Source organism: Apaloderma vittatum, unplaced genomic scaffold (genome assembly GCF_000703405.1).
Source record: "Apaloderma vittatum isolate BGI_N311 unplaced genomic scaffold, ASM70340v1 scaffold23547, whole genome shotgun sequence".
NCBI classification, from domain to species: Eukaryota; Metazoa; Chordata; class Aves; order Trogoniformes; family Trogonidae; genus Apaloderma; species Apaloderma vittatum.
In genome coordinates, this window is record NW_009725985.1 from 10175 (window position 1) to 22282 (window position 12108).

Below are 12108 nucleotides of genomic sequence, written 5' to 3' on the forward strand. Positions count from 1 at the left end.
AGTGTAACACGTCTCAGAATCTCTGTATCCCCAACCCCAAAACTTGTTGGTCAGGGCCCCATTTGAAATCGTTCTTTTTCTGGGTCGCTTGGTAGAGAGGCCTTACGTGCAGACTGTAAATTGGAGTACGTGTTCTCCAAAAACCCACGACGCCCAGGAAAGCCTGTGCTTCCTTTTTACGAGCTGGTGGAGGCAGGGCTGTTATTTTATTAATCGCATCCTTTGGGATCTGATGACGTCCATCTTGCCATTTTATTCCCCAAAACATAATCTGCTGTGTGGGTCCCTTAAGCTTACTTCATTTTACGGCATAACCAGCTTTCAGAAGACTTTGGACTATTTTCTTCACTTTGGCTTCCCCAACCTCTAATTCCAGGCTACTGGCCCCATTACTCTGGCATCTGAGAAGCCAGGTGATGCCTGGACAGCAGCTGAAATTTTTTTCACCTATCTCACAGCTTCCTCAGCAAAAGGGATCGGGTGGGTGGTCACTGCCTCATTTGTGAGTTCTGCCTCTTCCTCCTCCTCTTCTCGAGATTGCCCTCTTTTGGAGTAGTCTGCCTCACCCACTTCTCCCCGTACTAGACGAGCTGACTTTGACTTCCAGTATTTCTTCTTGTGTTTAGGGGCGACCGATACCAGCAGGGGCTGGTTCTCTGGCTGAGCTGCAAAGCCTGTCGCCAGGGTTGGAGTAGCCACTGTGAGTGCAGTGAGGGTTGGAGTAGTCTGGAGGAGAAGGTGAAGGAGCAGGGGAAGTGTCCCCTCTTGTCTCCCCCACAGACCGGCTCTCCAAGGAGCAAAGGTAAAGGCTGTAATTATTAATCGCTTCCGAGAGATGGCTCCCGAAGTACGGAGATGATGGCAATGCTGAGCACAAATACCAGAGGAGTCTCACAATCAGTATTTATCATACGATAAAGGGGGCCAGTTCACTCAGTCGGTCAGAGCGTGCTGCTGATAACACCAAGGTCACGGGTTCGATTCCCGTTCAGTCGGATCTAGTTGAGAGGCGTCCCTGCCCATGGCAAGGAGGTTGGATTAAACGATCTCTAAGGTCCCTTCCAGCCTGGGCCAGTCTAGGATTCTGTGATAAGCCAGTGTTACACAATACATCAAGGTAACCTTAATCCAGCCCCCAGAGGTGATGAACATCACAACGGGGAACACACAGCGAGTGAGGTGCTACGTAACCCAACTCTGAGAACAAGCACAACTCTGAGAGCGACTCAATCAACTCTGTGACCAGCAAATATTAAACTAATACCATAAATGCCTATAATAAATTTATTTTAACATGCTCAGGTCGGGTCTGTTGTTATCTCAATTCTTAAGAGCCCAACGCTGGGCACCAAAAAGGACCGTCATGGTTTAACCCCAGCCAGCAGCTAAGCCCCACACACCCAGTCACTCCCTCCCTACAGCACAAAACGCAGCACTCTGGCAGGTACCAGGAAGAAAATCACAGAATCACAGACTGTTAGGGACTGGAACGGACCTCGAAAGGTCATCTAGTCCAATCCCCCCGCCGGAGCAGGAACACCCAGACGATGTCACACAGGAAGGCATCCAGGCGGGTTTTGAATGTCTCCAGAGAAGGAGACTCCACCACCTCCCTGGGCAGCCTGTGCCAGTGTTCTGTTACCCTCACTGAGAAGAAGTTTCTTCTCAGATTTAGGCGGAACCTCTTGTGTTCCAGTTTAAACCCATTACCCCTCGTCCTACCATCGGTTGTCACCGAGAAGAGCCTTGCTCCATCCTCGTGACACTCACCCCTTACATATTTATAAACATTAATCAGGTCACCCCTCAGTCTCCTCTTCTCCAAACTAAAGAGACCCAGCTCCCTCAGCCTTTCCTCGTAAGGGAGATGCTCCACTCCCTTCATCGTCTTGGTTGCTCTACGCTGGACTCTCTCCAGCAGTTCCTCATCCTTCTTAAACTGAGGGGCCCAGAACTGGACACAATATTCCAGATGTAAATTAACGCTATCCCAGTCGAAACCAGGGCACCCATATGACAAATGGCTAATGCCAAAGCACACAGGAGATCCACCCGCACATTAAAAGGCCTCTGCTCAGGGCCACGGCAAGGAACGGCTGCACACGCCTCGCTCACGCAGCACCGTGAGACATTCCGATGGAGTCAGATGTCGCAACACAGAGATCTAACACGCATTAGACTGCCAAAAGTGGTTTGGTGCTTCCTATTGCAACATCTTCCTACAGGTAAAATTGGAAGGATAACACCGCATTAAGCTCAACTGGATTCACCAGCGCCTCAACTTACCCTGTTCCCCTCGCTCGTTGTTAACAGGCTCAGTTCTAAGTGATAAAGTCATTGCAGGGGCACGGTCTCGTGACTCACCTGTGTGGGGAAAGGTACTTGGATGCGCCCTTCTAGGATGTTGTCGGTGGTGATCTCCACAGAACGAGTTAGCTGCAGATCCTGCAGAACTAAATGATACGGGACCTGCGGGAACATCTCCTGGATCTGATGGGCCTGCAGAAAGCAAGGGTCACGCAGTCAGTACCAGCAGTAAAGTCAGCTGCTATATCTCAATGGAGATAAATAAAGATTTATACAAAATTCACATGAGCGACCGATAGCTAAATCAGCACTGGGGAAAAAAAAAAAAAAAAAAAATCATTTTGGTCTTTGTCCCAGACTGGTACCAGTAAGGACGAGTGGAATAAGGTTTAAGAACCTGCTCTCTCTCCAGCCACCCTGCCTACAAACCCAATTAATAGGCTCTGAAAGCTCAAGTTAATTCATCTGAGTTGCCAGGGAACTGTTAGTATGGAATTTCAAATTACTAAAATAAAATCCAAATTAAACTAAGCGGGCAGCCAGATAACATGCCTTTAGAGTCCAACAGCCAGACTTCACTAATATTAAAATATGTATTTTAACTAATGCTGAAAATTATGACTCGGGGGGGGGAAATGAGAACAATATGAACAGGAAAAGAAAGGTGGAAGGAGTTTTGAAAGCAAAGCAAAAGCCACACATCAGCCGACAATGAGTTCAAACAGAAGCAACTACAGCAAATCGAACTCTTTATTGTACCAACTTGTGACCCGAACAACTGATTTAGCATTTCAGCCTCTGGCCTTTCCCTCAAAATACCCCCTTACGTTTTTATTCAGTAACACAGAGGAGGATTTCACTTATTTTCTGTTAAAAATGTGTAACGCTAACAGTTTGCTAACGTAAGCCTTTCCATTAAAGCAGGCATTTTAATACCCAAATTGCTGCTGTGTTTTTAATACACAATGCTAAGAAATCACTGCTCATCCTTAGCAAAAGCCCATTTGTGTCACCGGGACAAGTAAAAGAAAAACTAAACCGACCTTCAATGGAGAGAATTCCTGCACATGGAACCAGTAAATCACCTGTCAACACCTTACTGCTCCCTGCCTACCTTGTCTCAACCCCCCTAAAAATTGTGATCTTATCCTCTTGAGGCTTAAACAGGACTGAAGGCGACACTGAGAAAATTCCATCACTTTCAAGAGATACCTCGGTGAACACGAATTAACATGCTACAGCACACAGGAGCTTTTAAGAACGCCGAGGAAAGATCACTTCTCAAACTAAATATGTTTCATGAGGCCATATCCTTCTCTTTTCCTACTGCATTAGAGTGTTTATGTACAATGTCACCAAACCTGGGATTTCATCCTCGACACTCCTACCATCATCCTGAATCCGCAGGAGCTGCCTGTGCCACAGAGAGTCCCATCTCACACCAACAAGACAAACAGGAACAGCTACCTTGGTACTTAGTGCTATTAAAAATAAATACTAAAAAAAAAATAAAATCAAAAGCGATAGAATAGATTTGATCAGCTACCGCTGGGCAAACAGCTGAACTCTCTGGTTACGGACTCACACCCTTTGCTACTGCAAGTTGTCAGTGAAGGTAAGCACTGGAAAAAAGCTAAAAGAAGTTGCATTAAAAGTCTGACTATCTACACAGGAAGTACATCTAATTCTTCTCCCTCCTTTACCTACCTCCAGATCTGTTCTGTTTCCACATCTGAGCCAACGCATAGCCTTAACTTCACAAGGCTTCGCTCAAAAAAAAAACAGCTTTCACACAGCATCTAGACACCGTTCCGACTGCCTTCCCCGTGACGTTCTCCACCTACGAGCACCCCTTTGCCCCCACAACACAGGCAGGGAGGCTGAGGAACAGACTACTAAGGCAGCCTTACCATAGCGTTAAGCTGGGAGTTGCTGGCTTGTGCGATGCCGAGGATGTTTGTGGTGTGCATCACTTCTACGGAAAAACTGGGCAGCCAGCTGGCAATTCGAGAGCCTGACAACAAGAAAACATCGACAAAATCAAGCAAAAATAGGAGGTTCTCGGTAGGCGAGGTTTTCTACGTGTATTTAATGTAAGTCTTCCTATTCCCATAAGGTGCACGTGGGGAGTTGTGCAGCGCAGTACGTCCCCAAGGCCTCCCAAACATGGAGATGGGCAGAATGAATCCATCACTGCCACACACAGCCACAGTGGCTCAGCAACCTGAGGGCCGGGAGAGGATCGAGAAAACAACACATCCTCGTTTTCTTGTTTGAATGTTCCCATTAAAGGGAAAACTAAAATAATCCAGAGTCAAATTCAGTTCTGGAATGCATTGCTGGAATATTCCAGCAATTTTACTAAATCCAGGCTGGCTTCTGACCAGGCTGAACCTGGTCCCCACACAGTTAAGTCCACAGCGTCTCAGCTACGTCACGGAGGCTCCATAAGAACAGAGGCCAAAGCCCAGTATTTGCACCAATGAAGCGACAAGATTGCCATCGAAAACCCAGGAGGCTGTGGGAGACAAGTACACGTCGATGCAAAATCATCAAAAAAAACCGGAAGCTAGACAACAGAAACTGCCTTTATCGGAATACGTTTGTCTGCACACGCAGAATTCATCATGGTCTGAGACCGCATCTGCTTTGGGAATGCTTAGAGCACACCACTGAAAAAAAGAATACAAGGAACAGTTCTGGCTACATGATTCCTTCTAAGAATAAGCTTCTGCAGACTTCTGCACTCAACTAAGCACCGCGAGTTTCCTGTAAACTGAGTGGCAAATGGACTTCTGACAACCTTATTGCCCTCTACAACTACCTAAAAGGAGGCTGTAGCGAGGCTGGTGTTGGTCTCGTCTCTCAAATTAGTAATGATAGGACAAGGGGGAATGGCCTCAAGTTGCACCAGGGGAGGTTTAGATTAGATATTAGGAAGAAATTCTTCACTGAGAGGGTAGTTAGGCATTGGAACAGGCTGTCCAGGGAGGTGGTGGAGTCGCCATCCCTGGAGGTGTTTAAAGAACGAATAGATGTGGCGCTTGAGGATATGGGGTAGTGGTTAGAGAAATGCTGGGAAAAAAGTTGGACTTGATGACCTTGGAGGTCCTTTCCAACCATAATGATTCTGTGATTCTCTGAACCACACACACAGCTGGGGGACAGGGGAAAGGATCGACTTTCAGACTGCACCACCGAGTTTTTTATTCTCTCTTTGACTGTCCCTGAGCAGCTGCCACGTGGTAACAAAGTAAGACACATGAACTTCTCTCACGCAATGAACAAATGCCAGCATCACAGCCGCTAACCACAATGCATCTAAAACCAGGGAGTGCTGGCAAAAAAGCTTTCAGTGAAAGCTCCGAACAACCTGAGAAACACAGTTTCAGTTTGATCTGAAGCAGGGGCAGAATTCCCTTCTGCAGGAGGCCGCTCCCTTCGCTGATGTGGGCAACAGCACGGGGTGTCAAACCCGCTTAGCTCACCATCGAAGTGGAAGAAGTGATTTTGCTGGTTCAGGCGCGGCCTGCCTTCCGCCACTGCCACAGGGACCAGGTTCTCATCCAGATTTTCCCTCTGGTGATCCTCTCTCACGTGATGGCTGTCAGTGATATTAAGAGACATTCTGCAGGTAGGGCAAGACGTGTCTTGTTCCAGCCAGGACCGCAGGCATGAGCTGACAGGAAAACAATGATGATAATGGTGAGCTTGCAGCGTTTTTCCACGGCATCAGTATCACGAGCATATTCTGTACAGAACATTAACACACAGATCATTTCTGGGTACGCTTGATGATCTCCTGGCTCCGTTTATTCCTCTGGCACAAGTTTATTCTTCCAGCTGAAAACACTCAAGCATTCACTTTTTATAAACCAGCATACAGACTTATCACAAAACACTCTCCAGGTTTATTGTCCCTCTAGCTCAGAACAAGCAAGTTTTGCCCAGAGGGGGAAATAAGTGTTTCTTTTCTTTCCCCAGCCCCAACTGAAAAAGGACAAAAAATCCCCAAGTGGATAAGTACTTAAAATATACCAACATAATTTCACAGCGGTTCTGCCGGTGAGATACGGCAACGGCACCTCCAAAGTTTTTCAAATATCACTTCAAAAATATCAATACCCAAATCGCCACCAAATTGGGAAAGCTCTAAACAGATTTATTAATGCTAAGCAGTGCTGCGCCACTGCAGCGTTTACGTAATTCTGAACATTTGCTGTCTTGCAGAAAGTGAGAAATGTTTGAAATTCAGGTTGAAACACCCAGAGCTGTGCCTACTTTTTGACGCAGACTGATATGACCTGGTTGGGTACCTGTTAGCACGTTAAACCTAATTTTCAGTAAGGAAGAACTGAATTTCACAGAACTGAACACATCTCAGTATTAGACACTTGCAGGGGGAGGTGTTTTTATTCCCAGCATCAGGGTGGGTTTTTTTGCCAAGTTCTCAAAATGCTTTAGAAAGGTGGATGCGTATGAAAAAGTCAGATAAATCTGTTTCCAAAGTTGTGTATTTGCAAACGGAGTGAAGGCACAGATCACAGGTTTGGGCTGACAGAGCTTGAAGTAAAAAGTCCTAAAAGCAAAGTCAAGAGGTCAAGGTCAGCAATGGTTCAGAGCAGCAACTCTTTTGGAATCGACTGCTTCCTAAATGGTAAAGTAGAGACTTTCAACAGAGCTTGAAAGATTCAGGTGCTCATTTGCATTAAAGTTCCTTAATATTTAGGCACAGCACTGACCTCAGCATCTTCCCTGCCAGCTTCTCTCCCACTCCAAACAACTGGCTATGAAAAAAACCAATCCCATGTAACTGAGAGTGGAGACGACGTTCAGCCTGTTGGCAAAATCACTGGGCTTTTATGAGGAGGGAAACCATTTCTAGGTTGTAAATAGGGTTACTAATTACATCTGGGTTTATGTGCAAGCATAAGTCATCCACTGTAACATATTCCCTTTCTAAATGCAGCAAGGAGGTAAGTGTAACTCAGAAAAGAATCCGTAAGGATCCTTTTAGATACAGAGAAAACAACTTTCTGAAGAGAAGACCTTGGGCTTCTCAAGTGCTCAGTAGGTGATTAAATATTCATACGATTCAGTCGCATTGCAAGAGGAGTTTCTGCTACGGAGGCACATTATCTCATTAGAGACTTCTTGGAACACAGATAAATATTTATGGCACGGTTTGTCATAAATGACAACAAATTAGCACACAGATTATAACCTCTGGTTTGACAGCTACCAGAAAAGCAAAAAGCTATTTGCAGAAAGTTACTCGTTCATATGACACCGCGGGGACAATTTCACTGACCCCGCATGTTAATCGCACGGCGCTTCAGAAACTCCTGGTTCAATCTCCAGATCTCCTTCCGTTTTTAAGCACAAGTGTAATAATGTAGGCACCGCTACGGAAGCGCTCAGAAAAGGCACTTCCAGCTCAGCACTGTCTTCACGAGCATCTGCTACTATTCACTACCGAGTAAGTGCAGGAAATAGAGAGATCCTTTGGCCAAGAGTCTCCCAGTTCCAGCTACCAGCTGCTTAGGGACCTCTTCAGCTAATTTGGTTAAGAATCTCTTTTACTCCTCCATGAATCCATATAATCCATATAAGAACTGGCCTCCACAACTCTCCCAGAGGACTCATCACCACGCAAGGATGCACAACATAAAAAAATATTCCTGGTTTTCTCTTCAAAGTTCTTATCTGAAAGGTACTTCAGGATCCAACTCCAATTTTAATTCCTCACCTGAAAGTCAACACACTCTCACGGAAGAGTCTGTTCTCACACTGGAGACACCGGAACTCCACAGTACCCACCCACCAGCTGACAAGATGCGTACTCTCAGTTTGGGGGGAGAAAGAACGCACCAGGTGCAACAACCCGAACACGAGAACGACTGAAGCGAGCACAACTTTCAGTTTGTTACTAGACACAGATGGGGATGACCCGGGCAGCGAGCACTCGCAGCTTTGCTGACAGCTGGGGACTTGTCATCCTGCTGTAACTTTCCGACACACCCACGCATCCCTTCCTGGACGCGCCCTCTCCAGCCCCAGAAACCTACTTGTGGAAGAGGTGGCCACAAGGCAGTTTCCGTGCGGATTGCATGGAGTCCCAGCAAATGGCACAGTCATCGTTGTTGACTGCCAGCTCCTCTGGTGTCGCAACCGCGAACCTACGGAGGAAAAGGGAGAGACGGAAGTAATGACTACAACAGCTCCGCCTCCTCGCTAGAGGAGCCCGCACCAAGAAAACCTTCTCCTCCACGTAAACTTTTCCTTGGCAGAGGTGTGCCAGTGGGTTCGCTTTTTCCTGTAACCCAGACTCACTCTGCAAAAGCCACACACACACATCCCTCCCATGCCCTCTTACAGGCACATTTTTTTGCACATCTCCACAAACGTCCTAAGTGTAAAAAGCTTTGACCTGGTACCTTCCAAAAAGCATGATGGTTAGGTTGAGACACTCAAGTTATAACCCGTATAAATTTGGCTTATGTAATTTTTCTAAATGACTTTTAATAGCTGTACCCATTAAGATGTCTTCTTGGGATCCCAAGCATTTACGGTCTGACTAATTTTGGCCTCAGTTTTCGACAACCTTCATTTATCTTCATTTTTTTTATTTTAAACCACGGCGCCATGCAAGCAGCTACTGCACAGTACCCAAACACGGAAAATAGAGAGATGAGTGGTATCACAAGGTCTCACAGTACTGCTGGTGGCGAATACACCTGAAGAACTACACAAAGGCAGGGAGCTGGATGCCACTGGCAGCTTCAGGAGGAAGCTGGGAAGTGGTTCTTCCAGAACAGTCAGAATGAAAAAGAAACCTCATCAAGTCACTCAGACAAGAAGCCTGAGACACCTGTAACTCAAAATAGCTTTGTGAGCAGCTTAGAGATTTTAGCTACTGCATCTCACTGAAAAGGAACAATGCACTGTACGTGAATGTTGTTGTGCAGCTTTTAACCAGATATTACAGCCACTGAATGACTTTTTACAAAGAAAACCTTGGGAAATTTCTAGAGAAGTCAGTCATCTTCACCTGGACTACAGCAGCAGGCATCAGAGCTAGTCAAACCCAGCAAAGTCCATAATGAAGATGGTGCAGCGAGGGATAGAAAAACTTCCTGTTGCTCTTAAAATTATTAAGGATATAGCTGCGTTATGAAAAGATTGGATCAGAGACGCCGTAGTATCTGGCACAACACCAGGTTTTAGCAGGCCTCTCAATTTCACTACATCGCCTCGCTACAGGGGGGTGGACTAAAGCAATGCCAACGTGCTCTCAGCTCCACTACAAGTACAGAGCCTATTAAGAGTTGGCTTCAGGTTTAATAAACACATCCTTAAAGCTGAGAATGTTTTAATTAATACTTTGATTTCAGTTCAGGCAGTAACTGAACAGTATGGCCTAATGAATAAGAGCATTTATTTCTATCACAGCCAAAGCCAGTATGTGACAACTGAAACGGGCAGAGCTGCTGTCACCCCACCAGGGCAGACTACAAGAGAATACAGGAGAAGAAATACTGGACAGGGATGTTCACTCACCTGATAACTGTTGCCAGTAACACTGCTATTATAAAAGTCAATCCCACATATCTGCTGAAACCAGAAAGGGTGTCCCCAGTAACAAATGGGTAAAAACATACTCTAAGTGTACAGAGTTAAGAGCCAGATTTGCCCAACTGCATGTCCCCAGCTTATGCCATGCCATCATGTATCAAAGGCACGTAGAAGAATCCGAGTTCCTTCATCAAGCTCCTCCCTCCAAAATCCACATCGACCCCAGAGCGAAGATGAGGCTCACCTAGCTTCCATGTTTCCAACCACACGCAGGTAGTTCTTGTGCCGCCGAATCCTGCGCTGAACCTCGTGAAACAGGTAGCGCAGCTGCATAAAAATCACCAGGCTCGCCATGGACAACCAGATATTGCCAAACAGCTTCGGGGGAAAAACAGAACGGTGATTAGAGACAGTGTGGGAAACAAGAGGCCGTCACAAGAAACTGTATTAGGGCTTGAGAGAAAAAGAAACTGAGAAACCAGCACCGAAGAGTTTTGCTGTTGTTGAGAGCGTTCAGACTAACCACACGTGTTCATGGGTATTCGTACCCATCGCACCTTCACGTTCAACTCAAGCAGCACAGCACTTATAACAAGGATAAATTGTATTCAGTCCTGTCCAACTTAATGTCCCCTGCTCCCAATAAAAATAATTCAGTCTGGTATTACCCAGTAACAAAGCTATTTAAACACCTATAAAGCAGCTAATTACACAGTAGTTAATACTCTGTCACAGAGTTATTGATGAGGACTCCAACTACACAGGAAGAAAGAATGCCAGAACGCCCCACACGACATTTTCCTCTTTATTTAAATAACTCCTCTGTAACATTTGTTTCCCAAAACAAGCAACAAAACCACAAATGTATAGCCAGTACCCTTAACTTTAAGGCCAATCTATTTGCTCAATGTTATGCCCAGTGTTTCATACCAGCATATGAATATGATGCATCAAGTCCAGTGAAAGCAAGATCAGCTCCATGACGAAATCTGTGTAGTAGACATAAGTACCTTTGCCCTCCCACGTTCCTTCGTGGTTGAGATCCCAGAGATGAATTACGTATCTGAAAGAGCGGGGAAATTAACATTATTCTATCTCTTTTGTTAAACAGCATCTCTAGAATTCAAACTGGTTTATCTATTTTTTCAAACACCTCCTAGATATGGATTCTTTGCCCTTCCTAAGCCCAGCGCCCACACTCTGTGCTTTCCTGGGGGCCTTTTTTAATGTTACTGGTTTCAGACAGCAATGTTTTCAAAAGGCAAAAAGCAATTGATGCTTGGCCCACACTGGCATACCGCCAGCTGAGAGAAAAGATGCAGCATTTGCTAAAACTCCTGCACGTACCAAAAGCCAATTATAGGCTTAGAGTAACTACGGACCCTCATTTTTCAAGAGACAAGGCATTTCCCAGGTGAGGCGTTGCAGCTCGGTAACAGAAATGCCAACAGCGACTGGGGCAAAGTTCTGTCCTAAACGCTACGTCCCACGTATGCCTGCACACACGCACTACAGACAGACATGCATGCTTTCTCAAAACAAAAGATTAAGATCTTAAAAGAAAGCCAGTAGGATGACACCAAATAGCACACAGGGACCCTCACACAGCTGCACTCATCCATCTTAACCCATGCCTCGAGTTACTAGTGCCCACTAAAGCTGTGCGTGTGTTGCAGAATCCACGCTTAAAAATAGCACAGGCTGAAGTTAACCTCTGTCCAAACACGCATCCGCAATCCATCGAGGTAACGACACACATCTCTGAAACCAACGCACTGGACTCACTGCTCTCTCCAACAACCACCCTGCAAAACAGAAGCTACTCACCGTAAAATCACATGGGCAGTTCTGACTGTCACGAGCAGAGACTGCAGAAGAGTTGGTGGGGGGGAGAAAGAAAAAAAGATATGGTAATGACATTCTCACAGGGACAGTGGTCCAGAAGCCAAAACACAAAATGCATTTACTGCAGCGTAAGAAGTTCCCATGACCCAACGGTGACTGTGTGCACAACGTATCTGTGACAACCACGGAGCTTAGAAATAAAGACGGGAGAAATTGTTCTCAAGCACACAGTGCTCTTGGAGCAGCCACCAGCATCGCTGCTGTTAAGTCTCACTTTTGCCCCCACTACATAAGACACACTATCTTCTCCAATTCTTATCACTCAGCGTCCTGACCACAATCCCACTGACCACTTCTGCTCAAGAAAAGTCTGAAGAGAAC

At 45.9% G+C, this 12108-nt stretch overlaps 1 protein-coding gene across 1 annotated transcript in view; it reads right to left on the reverse strand.

Annotated features, from left to right (window-relative positions):
* LOC104276709 (E3 ubiquitin-protein ligase AMFR-like) overlaps window positions 1-12108 on the reverse strand; it is a 26495-nt gene that overhangs the window by 6632 nt on the left and 7755 nt on the right. The window contains 7 exon segments of the mRNA XM_009873128.1: window positions 2365-2499; window positions 4218-4321; window positions 5796-5986; window positions 8376-8486; window positions 10127-10260; window positions 10813-10945; window positions 11710-11750. Of these exon segments, the coding sequence (XP_009871430.1) occupies window positions 2365-2499; window positions 4218-4321; window positions 5796-5986; window positions 8376-8486; window positions 10127-10260; window positions 10813-10945; window positions 11710-11750 (849 nt within the window).